Source organism: Phlebotomus papatasi, chromosome 1 (assembly GCF_024763615.1).
Source record: "Phlebotomus papatasi isolate M1 chromosome 1, Ppap_2.1, whole genome shotgun sequence".
Taxonomy (NCBI): Eukaryota; Metazoa; Arthropoda; class Insecta; order Diptera; family Psychodidae; genus Phlebotomus; species Phlebotomus papatasi.
Genome location: NC_077222.1, coordinates 48040186 through 48061566, shown reverse-complemented (window position 1 = coordinate 48061566; position 21381 = coordinate 48040186). Strand labels below are relative to the sequence as shown.

The window sequence follows — 21381 nt, the reverse complement described above, 5'->3', positions numbered from 1 at the left end:
GTATACTCAGCACCCTTCTTGCCCTTATTAGTGGGTAAAATTTCTCTATCCAGTGAACTAATTCCTTCTTTTTCGGGAAAAAAGGGACATGCATTTTTCATCCCTTCACATCATGTGTTAAGCAACCTATTTTCTATCTGACACAGTATTAGATTATTCTCAGACTACTTACGTGCTGATTCCTTATTTTAAGGCACATATGACGCTTTCCCAAACTTCACTCATGGATTTTAAATGTTTCCCAACACCCAGACCTTTGCTTTTGCCTGGTAAGGATGGTGAATCGATTTGGCGAGAGGGACATAAATTTTAAATAGTGTGTATTTTTCAAATGCGATTTTCAATTTATAATTTGCTTCTACACGACTTTAAATTTCCAATGAAGAAAAAAAATACATATAGACTCTTCGAGAAGACGAGGGTGACACTTTTCCAATGGTATTAAATGCAAATTGCTTTGGGGCACTGAAATGGACATGAGAGAAAAAGTTCTATAATTGCTTCTCTCGTTCAGGACTTTTTTTTCTAAATCTGCAGGGAGGGAAAACAAGCTGTAGATTAAAAGCAATCTTCTTAATATTTTATTTATTTTTTAATTACTATTCACAATTTTTTTTGTTCTTTTTGTAATAAACTGATCTCTCTATTTACATTGTATTAAACAATATTATTTGTACAGAATATTCACATTTTGCTTCGCCATCCCGAACATTGTATTGCGTCTTAATTCTAAAAAAAAATAATTTTTATAAAATAATATTTTTTTAATAAAAATAAATTTCGCGCTATCATCTGAGAATGAATGTGAAATAAAATGTTGTGATGATATTCGGAAAATATTGCGTTGATGGCCTAAAAATAGCAATTTTTGTCCACAGAACTCATTGAATAATTGAAAAGTTTACCGTCGGTTTTAAGCACAAATTGGTGTATCCATGCAATTCTAGTTATGCGAATGACTCAAATGATGACCACCCAATGGATGAAAGTATGGTCCATAGGGTGGATATGGCACTGCGTGTGGGTAGAGAAGGCTGCCGGTATAGGAGCCTGGTCCAAAAGATCCACTTGAATTTGGCGGCGGGATTGTTGGGCTGTTAACATCCATGCCTGGATTCTGTTTTTTCCATTTTGTCCGTCGGTTTTGAAACCATATTTTAACCTTAAAATAAGTTAAATAAGACCATAATATTGTTAAATAATTTATCATTGAAATTAGTTTTTTTGCCCAGCGCACAATAACTTTTCTTTGTAAATATATTTTCAAAATTTCCTATTGGAGTGAGCGAGATGACTAGGCTTACATTTCCTTCACTCTTATTGAAATCTCTAAAACATGTTTACAAAACAAATGTTGTTGTGCGCTCGGTATTTCTTACTTAAATTAATATAGCAGAATTTACATGGAAAGGTTAAGTCTAAATGTTGTTAATCTAATTCATAAAAGAATTTTATATTGATAGTTGTAAGCATATTGCTGTCCACCTATTTTATCTTCAGCACCCCAAAATTAATTGTCTGAATTAAATTGTATAAAAATTAAGCACAAGGTCACCGAAGACCGGAAGTCAATATCGTTATAGCGTTTGACCCCTAACCGAAAAAGTATATAGTCATTCGAGGAGAGATGGAACACCTTTTTTGTATTCAATATTGCGGACATGTTTTTAACGCGAGACAAAGACGAATCTCACTGGTTTGTCATTTAAAGACTCTACACTGAGGAAAAAGAGGGTGCGATTAACTTTTTTTCCTCGTAACTTTAACACTTTTAACACCCCTAATTTTAGCATGATATTTTTATTTTGTTTTATTAATATAGAATAGGAGGGAATCGTTTTTAGATAAGAATGCTATTTCATTGAATTTATTGGAGTTTATTTTAATTTTTCAGTATAAATGTTTTATTTTACGGAAAATGTTGCTCAACTACTTCGATGACAGTTCCGCTGAGTATATCAAATCAATCTTACCTCAAATTTAGGAAAAAATTATATCTGAGATTGATTTGAAAAGATTTTGAAGAGCATTGACCAAAATTCACCCCGAAAGTGTCATTATCAAGTGTCAATATCATTATTATTATCATTATTAATTTAAAGTTCTTTAGTGGTTCAATTCATGCGGTTAAAGCATAATGTTAACGAGTTCGAGGATTCCATAAAATTTTTTCCACTGCGAAATATTTTTACGTCTACCCGTTCACAACCGATTTAATCCCAAAATATTATTGGAGAACCGATTGGAACTCATTTGATTCAAAAGAGAATCTGAAACCATTCCAAATGAGCTTAGTAACAGTCTAACAAAAAATCTATATCTCTTACCGTTTGGCCTCTAGCCCAATACCCAGCTTTCGAACTAAGAAAAAAACTAATATTCCAAATATATAAATCATTTACCAGTACTTTATGGATTCAAATTTTAATACCTTTTAATACTTTTTTAAAAGGGTGAGATGGTCAAAAATTGGTAAGAATTTTTTTTTCTGATTGTTTAGAACAAAACAAACTTTAGATGTCTGGTGACCTAATCTTTCTTATAAAGGATTTAAAAAATACAAATGCGGTCAATCGGTTAAGAAATAAGCTCTTAAGTGGTTTCACTTTGACTGCATCCAAAATATATCAGACAATGCAAAATTCTTTAAAACTATTTTTGAAATAAAGTGTCATAATGTAATATTCTTACTTATGTGGGGGTCATCAAAAATCGGAAGTAAATATCTCAAGACCTTTGTGCTCTTTGGGCTACAAGGTTGTAACTAATTCAAAAAAGTTTTCTTCGAGTTCGAACACTACAACCTAAAACCTCTTTAAAAACATCAATACTCTTTGCAAGTATAGATCACGTGAATAATATAGTAACTATCTTTTTAACTTACTTGGGTTTCTGTGAGGCTGAGACTTAGGGCTAAATTGAGTCTTTCGCAAACAGACAAATATCTCGTTGTCTTGAATTTATTTTCTAACGAAACAAGTTGTTCGTACGTGAAGGCTGTCCGTGCCCTAAATAAAATTGAGATAAATGAGTTTTACTTGTGCATGAATTCTCACCTTTTTTTCTTAGATTTTCTACTTACCTTCTTGGTTTTGTGCCATTAGACTGAGACTTTCCATCTGAATTGCCTTTTGAGTTACGTGATGTTGAATCTTTCTTGGAATCCTCTTCACTGATATGATCTTCCGTGTCACTTTCCATTGCGTCATCACACATTTCCTCATTGTCCACCTCACTCACGTCCTTTCCTGAAATGAGAGAAGATTCTATTGAATATGGATGCCTCAATCTTTGAGGTATTAGTTATGGACTATCAAAGGGTACATGAATATTTGTTTGCTTTAGCATGGCTTCCCAGTCTCAGAGATAGCACTACCTCAGTGAAATATTCACCACACAAACATCGTCTCAATTACCTGAGTTTTGATTTTCCTCCCTATCTATAAACATAAACCATCCTGCCACCCACAACCTCATCTCAATTCAATCAACGCGTGAAGTTCTTCTCAATGAGGAGTGTAGGGAGCTATAAATGTGCCAGAGTAACCCCAATCATTTGTAATTTACCAGTTAAACCACTGACAAGTGTCCACCGTATCCAATGTATTAGAGTCGATTGGCTGATTTTGCTCTGATTGATTTCGATATTCCCATGTGAAAAGTGGGGTGATGACTGCCCAGTGAGAATTTCTCCCTAACGACTAATTCTATTACACAGCCAACATCCCTGCTTGAATATCACGTTTTTTTTTGTATCTTCACCCCATTTCGATGTTCAATGGCTCCCCGGTACAACGATTTCCATTGGCAGCACGGAAAGTTACCTCAACCGAAATGGATAAAGACATCCTCGTTTGGACTTTTCTAAGGCTATAAATATATTTTTAATTGAATTTCTTTTTTACTCAATTTACCATAACCAAGGGGTTAGGATGAAATCTCTTCTTAAATGACTTTTTAACATATCCAAATTGAGAAGATTGTCAGTGATTTTTCTTTAAAATTCTCATTCAAGTGATTTATGTCACGGTTCATTTCTCTGTATTTATTTTTTTTAATAGGCTTTAGCTTACTTTTTTTAAAGATCGGTTTTAAATTGTGTTATGGCCTCTACACATAGAGAAATTTATGTCCATATTTGACAATTTTTCGTATACAAGCATAGGCAATGGGCAATTTACTTGAATATGGGCATAAATTTCTCTAGTGTGTAGAGGCTATTAGAGAAATATAATAAATCAATAATAAGATAATAAAAAAATAACACGGTATGTTATACAAAACTTATAGTTATAATTACGATGTTATTATATATTTTGGGTTTTAATTTTTAACATTAACACTTAAAAGTCTGAAGTGATATTTTATTTGATCCCTCCCCCCTTATCCTTGATTGATATAGGTCTGAAGCCTAGTGACCAATTAAGATCCCATTTCTGGAGTGACATTTCCCACCAATTTTTTTTCTATACTTTACTATAGCGTAACACTTTTAGGTCTTAAGGAAAATTAAAACATACAACTGTTCTATACAATTGTAAAGAAAAAATACAATACAAAACAGGTACTTGTAAGTCCATACGTTACACAAAAAACCAAACGTTAATGAAAATATATTTTAATCAGTATTTTAAGTATAGTGCTTTGACCTTTTTATAAGATTTAAAAAAAAATTTACATACCATATTTGTTACTTTCATAAGCAAATATCATAACTTGTTTTTAGAATTTTACTGCTCAAGCTCCACAAAGTGAGCAGTATATCCCTTGATTTTGCGTTACGACGACTTGGAAGCTTCGAAAGAACCCCATAAGTTGACCCTTATTTTTTCCCCACCTCTCCAAAACCATATTTTTTGAGATTGCTCGAAAACACGGCGTGCAATTTTTTTTTATTTTCGGATATATTTTAGAGATTATCCAGTTGGCAACTGTATTTGAAAGAACCATTGGATGATAACACATACAGGTTTTGAAAGTCGAAGGGTAAAAAGGCTCTAGAGAGCTCATTTCTCAACTAAATTCTAAACTGGACTCATAACTGGTCTTGTTGGAAAGGTCTTAAAATTTCTGACAATTATGAACCTTGTTCTAATCGGTTCTGAACCGGGAATGAAGTAATTATGAACCGATAACTATTTCTTATCCGAAAATCAATTTTATTACTCCTAAGCCATTTTGAAGTATTTTATGAATTGGTTTCAATCGGTTGTGAACCGATGGTAAATGATGCAAAAATATTTCTGCGGTATATCGTCTAATGGCCTCTACACACTAGAGATATTTATGTCCATATTGAAGGAAATTCCTTACGTTGCTGTAGGAAAAACTCTTCAATATGGAGATAAATTTCTCTAGTGTGTAGAGGCCATAATGGCCTCTACTCTACACAGTAAAGAAATTTATGTCCATATTGAAGAGTTTTTCCTTTTATAGAATTTGCTTCAATGTGAACATAAATTTCGCTACTGTGTAGGGGCCATAAGTCACAAGTTTGAGCATTTTGCAAAGCGTGCGACGCTTTGCCATCCCTTACAAAAAAATTAAATTTATATATTATTAAATGTATAAAAATAAAAATCATCATAATGAAACTACGATTTTTGGTGTTAAAACTGACGTACAATTTTAAAGAAAAATTCGTGTTCTGTGACATGCATATAACAGAAATTTTCATTTTAACTTAAACCTCCCGGCTCTTTAGTTTCCCAATAATTTGCTTTCATTTCCACAAAAAACTGTATCGATTTCTAAGAGAGCCATTCAAATTTTCTCCTTGCTTAACTTCATTAATAATATACGAAGCCCCGGCTATCTGGAATAAAACTATTTAGGCAAAGTGTAATGAGTGAAATCTCTTGGGGCTATGGTTGCACAAAAACTAGGTCTGTTTCTTTCACGGTGGTTTTCCTACAAATTGAGAAAACCATCAAATATTAATACACTTGCTGAAATGGCAATAAATTTTAATGAGAGGGCAAATGATATGAACATGTGTTCAAGTAGGGTGCCAATACAGCCGCAATCGTTGGGTGCGAAAATGCGATTTGGAAAAGTATATATAGCATAAAAATGCTATCTGTATTGATAGAGTTCAGCGGGTGGTTGGGAGGGAACATTATGGAACTCATGGTATCATCAGCTTTTCGTGATCACCACCCGCTCGCCCGACAGCCACTTTGAGTGTGGAACATCCATAAAACGCTTCTTCAATATTTAATGAGTGTTGCTGCTTTGATTGCCTGCGATTTAATAACGCAATTCCCTTGTGTTCTCATTTCTATTCTGATCTGCCGAGGAACGTTTTCCCGCGCGCGCGAAGGAATCAGATGGCATGAGGGTTGAAATGGTGAAAATTTCTAGGTGCTAGAGTGGGATAGAATGAGACACAATTTTCATCTTGTACTCCCCATTGATGTTGTGAGAAGCGCTTGATATCGTATTCCCTCGATTAGTGATGATAAGCTCCTCCTATGGTGCAACATATATGGCGGTGTTGTACATAAGTACAGAAATGCCTTTCTCGCACACACTCCACAAATTACGGCGGAAAGAGAGACACAGAGTGGAGAGCAAGAGAGATATTTATTATTAATGAAAACCATACAAATGCCACGCCCATTTGTTTTCATACAATTTGCCTTTGCCATCATAAAAAAAAACACACAGAAAATTCGCGTTTAAATGTGTTCAACACACAATTTCCCGTATTCACAATATTTTCCACCCCTGCAATTTTTTTTGTCTTTTATTTCATGCTTGGCACAATGCTAAATACGAGTGTATTTAGAATGGGGAAATAAAGCTCTTTCGTTAACGTGATAATTGGACTTTGGGTCGTTCTATTGGGACACTCTCTACACTCCGGCTATTAAAACTTCCAAGGTTTTTTTTTTAATACTATGAAAAAATCCCCGTAGAGACTCCACATATCTCAATTATATATTTTTTCCTTTCCTCACACATACAAATTCTCTATATCGATTCTTTAGTCCCCGTGAATAAAAGTGGAGAGAGCAAATTGAAAGGAAGGAAAAGTTTAATCTCCGGGAATTTGAATGCATTTTCTTCCTTGAAACCACAGAGGAACGGAGGATTAGACTAAAAGGAAAGTTTCCCATACTTTTTTTTATTATTGAGTTATAAAAAAGTCTCTTTCTTATAAAACTTTTAACACGGATCACTTCACTGCTATAAAGTGCATTAAGCTGAAATTGCTTTCTAAATTTAGTATCTTTTAATTCAAAATGTACCACATTTTTCAAAAAAAAATGTATCATATCAAATATATTATAAAAATTGTAAAAATATAATAATTAGGTTGTTCCATAATAATTTACTTGTTTTTTGACTACACAGAAAAAAGCGTTCGTAAATGTTTGTGAAATCCTACTGGTGACTTATGCCCTAGACACACTTACGACTTAAGCTGAGAGACGACTTAGTTAAAAATGATGAAAATGTATTTTAACCATTATTTCTAATATAATTACAATAAGCCGTCACTCGGCTAATCCTCATGTCTGTCAAGGCCCTTATGCCGGCTTCAGACTGGAGGTTTAGCCCAGTTCCCGAAGGTCTCAAAAATCTAAATAACAAAGCAATTTTATTGATTTTTTAAAATCTAATGAATCATTTGCCCTTAATATCCAATCCTAAACCACAATTTCCTAAAAAATCATGCCTGATAAGGAATTAGAGGAGTTAAGCTAGATGGCTAAGTCTTAGGTCTGAAGCCCGTATTACGCAATGCTCGCATAACCCACAAAAAAGTTCTTAAAAGTTTGTACTTTTTTCAACAACTGTTCGTAACTTGAGCACATTACGACCATTTTTTGATACTTTACAAACATTTGTTCGTACATGATTGTAGGTTTTTTGTTCTGACAAAACTTTACAAACAAATGACAAAATGTTGCGCCCATTTTTTGTGGGTTACGAACATTTACGAACCAATATATTTATATATTACTAAAAAAAAATTAAAAAATTAAAAAAATATATTACAAAATATTTTTTTTTCTGTTCAGAGAGAGTTTAAAGCGATTTAAGGATCCAAATAAACTCAGGCTGATTGTCGAGAATAGGTATTTAGCCTACAAGATTAAACAGTAAAGGATTAGGAAGAGAAAATTTGTGCAAATGATCTCCAACCGGTGCCGATAAGCCCTGAGTCTCAGTGAATGAAAGCTTGGGATAAATCTTTATTGCCAAATTTTACAGGCTAGTTATTTTCAAGGATCAGCCTGAGTCTATTTGGGCCCTAAAGGTCCTTAAGGCATGCAATTGAAATTACATCTTTCAATCCCATATCGCGTTTTAAGAGTAATGTATTTTTTTTAAAACAACGCTACATTTATTATCCACAATTAGATTTTTTTAATATAATATAACATATGACATTTTTGACTTCCATCGTCTGTTGTTCGAATTAGAAAGATTCAAATTTGAGGAACTCTACTGTAACATTACAATCGCTCCTCCGTGAAGTTCTACCAATGAAAATTTTCTTGTATAAGAAAACATGGATTTAAAAGAGGTTTTCTTAGAAATTACATTCAATACATTTTTCCTCTTGCTTTTTCTTGGAAATTTATATGCATTGCTACCCTTATTGAGTAAATATGAGATACTTAAAGATATTGACACAACCAACACACTGACCATAAATTTCTATGACGCAAAAATTTACCGCAAGGCAGGTTAATTTTTCAGAATAAACATTATTTATACGAAATGTGAATTCATTCAATAAACATTGTAAAACTCTATATAGGGCTTATTAAATTTGATTAATAAATTAAAATTAAAGTCAATTTTTTGGAAATTCGATCAGTTCCGAGAAATCTGAAACATAGATTTAAAACAGCGGGTTTTCAAATATAATATTATACCGACATTTTTTTGAAATACCGTATTCATGTTTAACTTATTCTTTGTCAATAAATATTTTGCTATAGCAATATTATTTTCACAAATTTTAGGAATTCATTTGTATAATATTTAAATATTTGACTGTTCCGACTGTTCCATTAATGTAAATTGTAAATTAAACCCTAAAATACCTCTACAAAGATGCATTAAATATAATTCAAACATTCGATTTGCACTATCAAAATTGTTGTCTTATCTGCACCAAAAAATAGTTGATTTAATTTGTGAGGAAATCCTTAATAATAATTTCATAACATATATTTGATTCAGCCTTTATATAATATTATGGTTTCAAATGAATTTCAGTGCTCGGTTCTATAGAAATTTCATTATTGCCATCAAAATTGAGTGCTAAATTCTACAAAGCACCACCAAACTGTTCGTTGCTGTACAAGTTTGAAAGCTAAAAGCGTTCATTAGTTTTGGTATATCAAATTGCATTAATCATTATGAAAGCCATTAGAGCCAGATTATTATTATGTTAGCGTCGTTTCTGTAATAATCTCGCGATAATTTTGTGTTGTATAATATGGAAATAACAATACGAAACGATTATATGCGATAATGATTCCCCCCATTAATTATCAAGTAAGTTAATTACCACAAATTCGTAATGTGTTTGCGCTGATGAGAGAAAATGGATGTGCACCAGGCTCGGAGACGGTGAAGAGATTGCGAAAATGGGTGGTTTTGTATAAACCATGAAATGTATACATTAGCAGTCGACGAAGGGGTTCACAAACGACGTGTCTGCGTATCCCATATCAACAACCCCATCATTTTAATCGAATTCTCCCCCTTAGTAATAAGGGGTAGGTTTCTGTGTACACCATAACGATCTGCAGAAAACGATAATAACACCCAAAATTTCTACAATCTGTGCATACAAATATCCACTCAATTCCACGTAAAATTCCGCAACTTCTCAATTTCAATGTCAATATTTTATGGAAAAATCTGTTGTCTTGCAGAAAAGGTTATAAAAGAGGGGGATAAATATAAAATTTGTTTTATGAGACCACAAGAAATATTCAATGTAATTGAACATTTGGTTTTACTGGATCAATATTCTTGCTCCACATTAATGGAGTATTTACTATGAAAATGTCAGAAATTTATATAACACCAAATCATAAATATTACATAGGTTATATTATAGAACGCTCGCTCTATAATGCAACTAATTTGGATTCAACCTTTTCTTAACCCTCTAAGGACGATTGGCTCACCGGTGATTCAAAATCAAAATTTTTCCTATGGTCTTCTACAGCTATATTTTGCTCTAAGAAGTCAGATTTTTTCAGACCCCTAATTTTTGACCCTGTTGTCCTTAAAGGGTTAAGGGGGTAAGCGGGTTTGACATAGGAAAAAAATTTAATTTTGTCAATATTTATTTTTGAACTATGAAATTTCATAAATTCAGATTTTTGTGTATCTGATAGAGTAGGCCTTGGCAGATAATTTCACCGGAAAATTTTTGGAAAATTTTCAAAATTGAGCCCTTAAGAAATGGTATGATAACACCCTCATTTTTCCGTTATCACGTTTTTTTCTAGCAGCATCATCTTAAATCCATAAAACTATTATTTTCTTTTAGAATATGAATGTGGCTCGTGCTTAACAGTAGGCATTTTTTTTCGATTTTTGGCACAACTTTTTTAAAAAAAGTGATAATTTTCAGCCATTTTTTTTTAACATGTTTTATACTATAAAATACGTCAAAATCAATAATTTCTAAAAACCCTAATGTTAAGCACGAGCCAACTATATATAAAAGTGTGCAAAGTTTCAGAAAGATCGGTTCAGGCGTTTTCGAAATATCTTGACAACTGATTTTGAAAATTGTGTTTTGAGAAAAACGCGTTTAAGTTTTTAAAACAATATGAGCGCGCGGGCGAAATTCACAATTAAAACTGCTCTATCTACGAGAGATTTGTTCCGATTGACTTGAGATTTTCAGAAAATGTTCTTTACTTATTATTCTATTTAATAAGCAAATAAAAAAACGATTTTTGAAGCCTTCAAACCCGCATACCCCCTTAAGGGAGCAGTCTGAATTAGAAAGCTAAAACTTAGTTATTTCGCTTTTTTTTTTTTTTGAGGGGAAGAATGTCCAATATTTATGACATTTTCGGGATATGTTTATACATATTTCAAATGCTTAAATTATTTTTTTAAGAAAAGTATTAAAAAAAAATGGCTGATTAATAAAAAGTTCACTGAAGCGCCTCGTCGAAGTACATCCTAATCGGTGGGAAATCTACACCTCGTAATTCTATGGTCTGAGAAACAGATCTAAAGAGATGTTCAATTAATAAGCGTATTTATAGTAAAATTAAAAAAACCAGCGCAAACAAAGAAACTCTTTTTAGGGTTTTTTAGTGCATATTTTGAGACGAAATATTGACTTTAATTAACGCTTTATGAACGGGATGGTCAAAAATGTTTGGGTCAGAAAAAACACTTTTGCAGTTCTTTGTACATTGAGAAAAAAGAGGGTACGATTACCTTTTTTTTCTCGTAACTTTAACACTTTTTAGGTGTAAAAATATATCAACATTTTTTAATGTTAATTTTACACTTTTTTAAATGTAAAATTAACATGAAAAAGGGTAACTTTAACCCACAATACACCTAAAAAGGGTAATATTTACATCGATTTCAGATCAATAATGCATTGTAAAATTAACATTTCCGGAATGTTATTTTAACTTTTTCGGATTTCTCTCGCTCAGTGTACCTTCAATGTTCCAATGAAAGAAAATGTTAAAATAACACTCCGGTAATGTTAATTTTCCCCATTTTACCCTTGCGGCAGTTATCCAAAATTAGTGTAAGTATTGCCTTAAGTTTAATAAGGTTTACAGTTACCGTATATAGTTGCACTTTGCAGTTTTTTCGCTACTTTTCAACTTTATTCTTTAAAAGTGGATAGTTAAAGTTGGAAAAAAATCGTCCTAAAAGTTTAAAAAATTAACATGAAAAAAGTTTGATATTTTACACACCAAAAAAGGAGTAGGGGAGACCGGGGTAGAATTAGCCACCAAATGAAATTTTTCATTGCGTATAATTTGTACAAAAAGTTTGTTTGAGCCTAATAAATATTTAAATGAATAGTGAGTAAGGGAAGTATAATTTAAAATAAAGAGTGGTTTCCTCAATATTCCTTCGAAAGCAAACTATAAGATAACACTATCTAATACTATACGTGGCTACTTATGCCCTGGTTTCCCCTAACGGGAGTAACTGTTATGACGAAAAAAGTGAACTGCAATATATTAATATTAGGGGAAAGTCGTCTGCCTTTAAATGCAGCAGCCTTCAAATGTTGCGATTTTTTCGTTGTTCTCAAAAGCATAAATTATATTCTATTAACTATTAGGTAGCTATCCATCATCCTCACAAATCATCAAAAAATGGAGAGCCTAGCTCCTATTTCCTAGATGCTAGATAAAAAAAATGAAAATGAGCTCTAAACTGTAATTTTGATGTTCCACAAATCATGTGATTTTTCATAGTAAAAATCATTTTACAAATAAATCTTCCATTGTGACACATAGAAGGTTAATCAGGCTTAATATTTCTGTTAATACATTTTGGTTCAGATGACACAATTTTTGTGGGTGGCAAAAATTTGCAAATATCACCCTGCAGCAGCCTTTAAATGCTAATGTCGTGTGCCTTTAAATCCTATCTTTCCATACATCAGAACATGTGAAATCGAACTCCTACTTTTCTCTGACGAACGTCATACAAATACTTATAACCTGCTATCTTGCTCCGGCCGGGATTTGACAATTTTCAACTTCAATGGCTTTTTCTTCCAAATTTTCATGTGCAAAACAATGCTTCAGAAAAATGTGAAGAAAAGTTATTGTTTAATGTCTTTTGACTGCAGTGATGATTTTAGTGAGTGCGTTAGGCTTCAATCTAATCATTTATACCCCATTTAGTTTTATTGATTCAATATTCTCAGTGAAAAAAAAACATTTAAAGGCAGCTGCCTCGCGTTTGAAGGCAGACTATGCCAGCTGCCTTCATACAAATCGACATCACTTTTTTAATTTCCTCAGAAGGAAAAACTGAGGACTTGCGAGTGCTAAATGAGGTAATCATATACGCCGAATGAACAAGAGAATTTTTTGGTGTAGTAGAAAATAAAATCCATTTTGTGGATTCTTCAGAAAAAAATCTTAAATTTGGAACTCCATTTTTCGTTTGAAGGCAGACGACTTTCCCCTATATGTATATGTATATATTATTTAGAAGAGTGGCATTTGACGAATGCTTCCAACTGTAGAACTCCCTCCGTTCCATAAAAAGTTATACATTTTATGGAACAAAATTTTCTAGCAGACATGCGATTTTTTTCGTTCTTTTGTGTTTTTGTACGTTTTGGGAGCCTAAAATTGTTTCAAATTGCGATAAAACCTGTATTAGATTCTAGAATCAAATAGTTAAACTAGTGTTCACTTATGGTTGGTTAGATTAGATTAGGTTTCAGATATGTTTAGTTAAATCTAAAATCAAGTTTGTTAATTCTACTATTTGAAAGATTTATAATGTGAACTGAATGCTAATTTTAAGGTAGTAATTTAACAAGGCGGTAGACACTTTCTACAAGAGCTGATATTTTACTGCGCACAATTTTATTTGATCATATAAAATTTGGTCCAATGAATTCAAAAATACTATCCATTCTTCATTATCTCTTTTAGTTTAGGCGCTAAGTGTGAAAATATAAAACTCTTGAAACTCTTCTGGCTTTTAAGATTTACATTTTTCTTTTTCCAAATTTTTTAGAGTCAAAGGTACATCTTATTGGCACTTTAAGAACTCGTGTTAGAAATTATTGGCATCTTATTTTGTGCCATTTGATTTATCAAGCTTGAACATCTATCATTACAATAAAAGGTATAGGTTAATTACAAAACTACTTGCATTTTATTAGATAAATTAAATAATTTTCAATATTTTGACAAAATTGCTAATAAATTTCGCTGCCGAACAGGTGTTCCTTCGACTCTACAATATTTTTTTAAACAAAAATGCCAAAAACAGAAAAAATCACAATATTTAGAAAATTTCATAAAAGAAAATTCGTTTGACATCAGTAATATCAACATGTTTTCCTCGTTGCGCAATCATTGAAGATCATTGCAACATTTTGAGTAAGAAAATGTGTATGTTGTCTAGTTTGTGATATTTTATGCAAATTCAAATTCCACTCAGACATTCCATTTCAGCCAAAATTGTGTAAATTTAAGACTTGCAGTGGCAATTTTCACGAGAAAGATATCGAAGTTGGAAAATACAACTTAGCATACATTATTTAATAATGTGGAGGGATGAATATTCAGGAGCATAAAACAGTCGTACATTCATGGGGGCCTGTTTTATTTATGTAGTGCTCATGCAAAAGGGTAGCAAATATAGGTAGACGGTGTTGCTATTGTTACCGCAGAAATTCGCCATTTCCATCATCGCATAAATATGAACGAGAACTGGTGGTTGAATAAACGCCACTGCGAATGGGGGAGAGTTAGCAATAATATTGTGCACGGTGGAAAACTCCCCTTTTGTGTTCACCAGGGGTTGCTTCGTAGTGAGAAAAGGGGTGTTTATTGTACGTATATCTCAATACACTACGCTATATAAGTGTTATCGTTATCAGTATTACCGCGCTTGTTGTTAAAACAGCAATTTGAAGGGGCTCAGCATTTGTCTGGGATGGGAATACAAGAAGGTGTTTAGTACCAACTTAATAATAATCTCCCGAGACATTTTCTTTACTTTTACTCCTGTGAAGGGAAACTTTGTATAAATATATAAATTTCTCATAATTAAGTTGTAAATTAGCTATATACACAGTCTGTGATACAATTTGATAACACTCACAAAATCAGATTCATGTGAAAGGTTATATACAATTTATGTATCTTGTGAATGTTAGGAAGCTATAATAGAGTCAGAATTGTCTTAGCAACGTTCCAGCGATTTATTATTCCATTTCACTGTGACATAAAATCCATTTTCCGCCTCACTACATACGACTGTACCATGTCGCACATTGAAATGTGCTCTTTTTCTGCCATCTTCCACCCAGAGCGAAAAGAAATTGCAATTTTCGGGCTATTAGTATCATTGATTGATTGATCAATTAGAGTTTGAGGGGAAAATCACTATTTCACGCTATTTCTTTGGAAATGTCAGAGAATTATTAAAACAACATTTTCGCAATATGTCCAGATAAAGATAATTTTATAGGAATATTTCTTTATCTGAGATGTTTAAAATTTAGAACTGAAATAGGTTAACAGAAATTGATTAAAATTCCCTTAAATTTCAAATTTAAGGGAGTTACCTGAATTACAAGGTCAAAAACTCGATATTGTAAACTGTGTAAGGTAAACTGTGTAAGGAAGGATACATAACAAAAAACCAGAGGTTATTTCAAAGTATTTCCAAAAATACAAAATCAAACCTAAAGGAATGCCTATGCCAAGCAGGGTTTGGAAACGCTTAGAACCCTCGGGTGAACAACCAAATCTCGGAAGCGCGCGCCGGGGGGTAGGATGCGTGTTATCTACATTTCTCATTTTAACGATTTTTTCGAATTGGTTTGTCGTAATCCTTTCTTAATTTGTCTTTTACAACATGTAAAGCTCAATATTTAATCCCGAAAAATGCATTTTTTCAAAAGGAAAAGTGAATCCGATTTTGCAATATTCTTCAGTTTTTTGTTGTTCTACTTTGATCAGGGGCATGACATTTCCTATGTTTCCCATATGTTTCTAGCCTGCCAAAAAAACCTCTTGAGTTTATTAGCTGTTTTCTGTCATTGTAGAATGAATTAGCAAATAATACTAATACAAAATAAAAGCCAATTTAATAACGAAGAGACAACCGAAAATCCCAAATTGGCAACCTACGTAGTTTTGAAGATATCTCAGGAAATGTTTACGAAAACAGGAAAAAATTTATACTAAAACTGGTCGCATTTTTCAGAGCTAATGTCACTCCCCTGACTTTGATTATAAAAATTCAAATCTTATTTGTTTTTTTTTAATTAGACAAGAATTACAAGTTACACATTTCCCGCCAATTAGGGACGGTTGTGACGAGGCGCTTCGCAGTAAACTTCTCATTAGTCCATCATATCTTATAATATTAACAATTTCAAGGAATTTGATCGTTTGTTCTAAGTCTTAAAAAAAATATCGCAGGAAATAGAAAATTTTTGGAGTTTTAAATTCAGAAAATCTTCTTAAATTTATAAACGCTACCTGTATTTAAATTTAAAGGCACTTTTATATTTTTCTCATACCCATCTTTAAAAAATCTAAAAGCTTCGTAAAATATTGGCAACTTCTAGGTGATATCATTAAAAAAAACACTCTTATCACTATACGTGTATAATGTAACAACTTTGCATGCTTACTTCTTTAGAAGTTCACTTCATGAAGTGAGCACATCAGAATTTCGCACACTGTATATATGCTTCTTCATGTGTTCAAAAGAAATTAGCATTACATAGAAGGTAATAGTTTTTGAAGTCAAAATGGCGAAATTTTGGATAATTTATTCACATAGATTCTGAATGAATTAAATAGATTTGAAAGTTATAGGGGGCGGTGGGGCACCTTCGAATGGGGGCAGCTTTGAAATTGGGCTTTTTCTCCTATTTCTAAATGAAACTGGACCTTATCATGATGTATAATTCAGCTCCACAAATCGATTGTGAAGATAAAATACATCATAACAAGGAACAATTCCATTAAAAATAAGAAAAAAGAACAATTTCAAAGCTATCCCAATTCAAACTTTCCCTATTAAAAAAGCTCAGATTGTAAAGAAACTCCGCTAAAATCGTCAAGAATTATCCAATAAACCAAATCCTAAAAGTTTAAATATCGGCACAATTAAAAAACTGCAAGCAGATTGTGCAGTAGTTTTGAAAAATGTTTAGTAAATATCAATTTTCAAATATTAAATAGTCTATTTATAATAATATTTGTATAGTGCATGAAAATCGTAAAATATTGTCGGCAAACAGAAAATTGATTAATTCAACCTGCTTTACTGACCACAATGTAATATTTTACTAACCATAAATGTTTTTACTATTATTACTATTATTAAATATCTATTTTATTACTAAATTAATATATCTTGATTAGGGGAGACTGGGGCAAAAAATCACAAAACGGATATTTTATTTTTTTACAAGCTACTTGATCGCTTAAAAAATATCTAATTAGCGCAGTGTTATAGGAAATTTACCGCTCTACAACTTTGTGAAAGTAATATTCCTCTATTTTGTAAGGAAATACGTTTATCGAGCCAATTTCTAAAAGGTAATTTTGTGACCATTCTCAAAAATGCTGGGGCAAATAGTACCAGACATAGAGTATTATCATATTTTGATTCGCTTCATAACGGGCTTCTGTAAATTTGTAAAAAATAGATGACATATTTTCATAGAAAATTTATTCATCTACACATTTGTAAAATTGACATCAGAAATTGCTTCGCTTTTTTTGTTACTTTTTGCTCTATAACTTTTGTCACTTTTCACCCCAAGTGGCCATTTTTAATAAAAGGATTTCTGGAGAAAAGAACCTTTGTAAAATTCTAAAATAGATAGCGGATTCGTACTCAAAGAATCCAAATTATTTAGAAAATATTCACCAGTGCATCAATTTTGGAAAATAAGTAAGTAATAATTGTTATCTTTTGCAAGGAAAATATTTCAAAAATAGGACTAAAAATTTCCATATTTTTATTATTTTCTAAATTCCTTGTTCGAATTCTAAGAAACTTACGACATTGAAGGTCTATGGAGGCTATCTACAGAAAAAAATTGAGCCGCTATCTGTTTTACCTTGGAAGATATTGAATTTTGAATTTTCCGATTTGTGACTTTTTGCCCCAGTCTCCCCTATATTGCCGTGAATTTTGCAAGCGAATAATATTTCCGTTTTTTGCATTATTTTGACTAAATTTCCATTATGAGTTCTATATGTTTTACTCTCCAGAAAAAAATAATTCTCTTCACAGTCTTATCCATTTGCCAATAAGTCAAACTCTTTAAAATTTATTTTTAAGAACGACATGATATCTGGAGAGCATCAAAGTATTAAGAAAATTTCGAAATTCGAAAAAACAATGAAAATTGATAAGTAAATTGTAAATTTACTGAATTTTCCTGTCCTAGAATCTTTAAAAATATCTTTTATAGACACAACGATTTTAGCCTGCATTGAAAACATTTCTTTTTTTCTTATTGGTATATTTTTTTCACTTAACCCTATGCTGCAACAGATTAAGCAGTATTTTGGTGATTGAAATAGAAATCGGAAGTTTTTCTAGTATGAAAATAAGTAAATATCTAGGCAAATGGAAAACTAAGTCATTATATGAACCATGATGACATTTTTATCATCGGATGAAAATGATTATCGATCAATTTTGCATTATTTACTAAGCAAAGAGTAAAATTTTACTGACCATTTTGATTTTACACGCTACAAAAAATTTAATATTCCATTTCTAATATTTTAAAAATACAAATTGACACAGAGTTCTTATGAGAATTATTTTTTGTTTTACAAATTTTACTCTTACATGGTGACTATACTGAACTGACTATACATATGATAAAAAAGAAAAATCCTTTACCAACTCGTGGTGACAGTTGGATTTGAATAGCAAAGTAAGGCTTTTGGTGGCTTTATTCTGGTTTTTAGGTGTCGATTGCAAATCACCAAAGAGGATCGTGTTTAGAATTAGAATCTCTCTTGTGTGTTCAAAAGCATTGGGAATTGGTGACGGATTAAAATCCGCGAGGGACTTTTTTTCTAACAGTATGTTTTTGATAGGGATTTTGGGAGAAAAGTACTCACCAGAGTGGGAGTCATCCATGTCATTGTCCATTGCATCCTTTAGTTTATCCTTGTCATACCCCCAATATCTAGACACAATTTCAGGACGTGCCTTCTTCCCTGTGAATTTGTTGGGATCGAGGATATTTTCAACGGAGAAAGCAAGTTTCCTCGGGACATCCTTATCTGTGATGCATACCGCTTTTGAGTCCATGGAACGTGTTAGGTCCACGGGACAAATCTGCATGAAGGAAGGGTCCGATTGAGAGAGAGAGAGAGTGAATGAGGGGAGATGGATGATTATGAATTGACTTACCGTCGCACCATCTTGGGATTCCATATCATCATTCCCATCAACCACTAGTTCTTCACTCGTGTCACTGCGGGCATAGTTGGAATGGAGTCCACCCAACTGTATCCGAAAGCCAAAGTCCGATATGTCAGTGTTGAGCATAGTCCTGGCCAGCTTTATCTGGTCCACCTCAAGCTCACCCCCCGGCGGTGCTTCGCACTTGATGGGATATTGATTGGCGGTGTTGATGGCAGATAAATTGCTGATGGATTGGTTGTCTCCTTCGGGTGATCCATCATTCCTGACACGATGTTCGCCACAGCTGCGACCGCTCGAATAGTGGCCACTGGAGAACTTGAGACACTCTTCATGGGATCCACCTCTCACATGCACTTCCGACGGCTCATCTGGGCTCAATCTGTGCTCCAGCAGTTGACGCTTCCGTACATTCTCCTCATCACTGAGAACTTCTGCGTAATTTGCATCAATCTGCTTTTGTTGGTTATTGTTCGATGGCGAGGATACATGAGAAATGGCAGATAATTGGAGAGTTCTGTTTTCGATATTTCTGCCCAGAAGATGACCAATGGTCTTCTCGGGGAATTTTGTGTCGGTCTTAGAAGTTTCAAATCTAGGATATTTAGTCTCACGAGCAATAATGAGGCTCTGATCATCGGATTTCGGTGACTTTGATCCAGACATTGGGCTCAAAGGGTGCTCACCGTCGTGTCCTGACGATTGCATCATGACCATACTTTAAGGAGAGTTATTCTTAGACCTCTTTTTTAATGGAATTCACTGGGTAATACACAAGTTCCTGGAAAGATTTTTCTGACTTCTTAACTCCACTCAATTGCAACAAAATAGAATCACGTTAACCCACGCACCAAATCACCCGTGAAGGATAACCGTTCGTCTCAAATGTTCAAAATTATTTTTTCCGGGAGCAGAGAGAAAACGCGACAGCACGCTGACAACGACAGTGGCTGACTGAGCGAGAGTGGAAAATCGAGATCTATTCTGAGGCCCAGCATCCGAAAGCCGCATGAGCAACGAAGGGTCGTTACTCTGGTAGCATCAGGGAAATGGTGAATTTTCTTCTCTGTGGCATTCTGGGTACTGGAAACACGCCTCTTCAGGAGTGATATTTCTCTACGGTGTGCGCCACAGTACCCCCAATTTGTCTGACTCCGCCTCATCCAAAGTTGATATAGCATTCTCGAAATGCAATGTGGAAACCATCCCTTAGAACTCATTTCCACTCTGCTTACTGCAAAAATTTTCTACGTCCTGGGCAAAAGGAGAAGAGCGAGAGCGAGAAGCTCACTGACTCGACACAATATAATGTCCACCCACTCTTATTTAAGTGATTACTTCTCTTATATACCACTTTAGCGTCGGTTGCCACATCTCTCTAGCTATCTCTTCCAGAGGCCCCACAGATTCCCGACCATCCGGAGAATGAGTGTGGAATGTTTCATGAGCATACAATAATTATAGAACACGAAATGTTTTACAAATCCATTACAATTCCAACCCCCTCCTTCATCTTCACATATATACACTTCTGGCTGGGATTTTTCATCAGGCAGACGAGATGGAATGGGGGTGTATAATCCTTTGTCAAACCATTCGCAATTACTCACTCGAAACCATTAATTAGGCGATACATTTAATTCTTTCGGATTGTCTCTTCTTCATGGGAAAACTCATTATCGATAGTTTTCTCTTCTCTCTGGAATTCTTTTACAGATAATTGCATTTTTTTTTTTGGACAAAGGTGTTCTTTTAACCATTTCAGAACAATTTTTCGCAATTCTAGGATTATCTTATAATAGATTAAAGTAAGAATGCAATTAATTATATTTTAAATATTTATGGCTCCGGCACACTTTTAGTTCAGGAAAATTTCATGAAGTCGATATTCGAGTGTGTTTCGTTCTCATATGTTTTGCATATGTCTTTCTCATTCTTTCGCACTCTTCTTCTTCTTTTAAACATCACAACAAACTCAATTTAGCTCAATCGAATTTAGAGATCGAAAGAATGAGATAGACATAAGTAAAACGTGTGAGACAGAAAAGGATGTGAATTTTGATTTCATGACAATTTTCTGATCTAAAAGGTGTGCCAGAGCCATTAAAATCTTAATTGTTCAAACTTGAAAGAAAGCCTGGAACTCATTACAGATTTTTTGAAATTATTTTGTAATTTTAGTTTGTTTTTTTCTGTGAATATGATTTTGATTTTTGACTAAAAGTATATGAAATC

General features: G+C 33.2%; 1 protein-coding gene across 1 annotated transcript; it reads right to left on the bottom strand.

Moving 5' to 3' along the window:
- Window positions 1-540: 540 nt before the first annotated feature.
- On the bottom strand, window positions 541-20151 carry LOC129798356 (homeobox protein slou). The gene is made up of 5 exons (XM_055841476.1): window positions 19135-20151; window positions 18840-19059; window positions 3083-3248; window positions 2885-3008; window positions 541-1162 (listed from the first exon to the last, which is right to left on the bottom strand). The coding sequence occupies exons 1-5, from the start codon at window positions 19861-19863 to the stop codon at window positions 944-946; spliced, it is 1458 nt and encodes a 485-aa protein (XP_055697451.1). The 5' UTR covers window positions 19864-20151; the 3' UTR covers window positions 541-943.
- Window positions 20152-21381: the final 1230 nt, after the last annotated feature.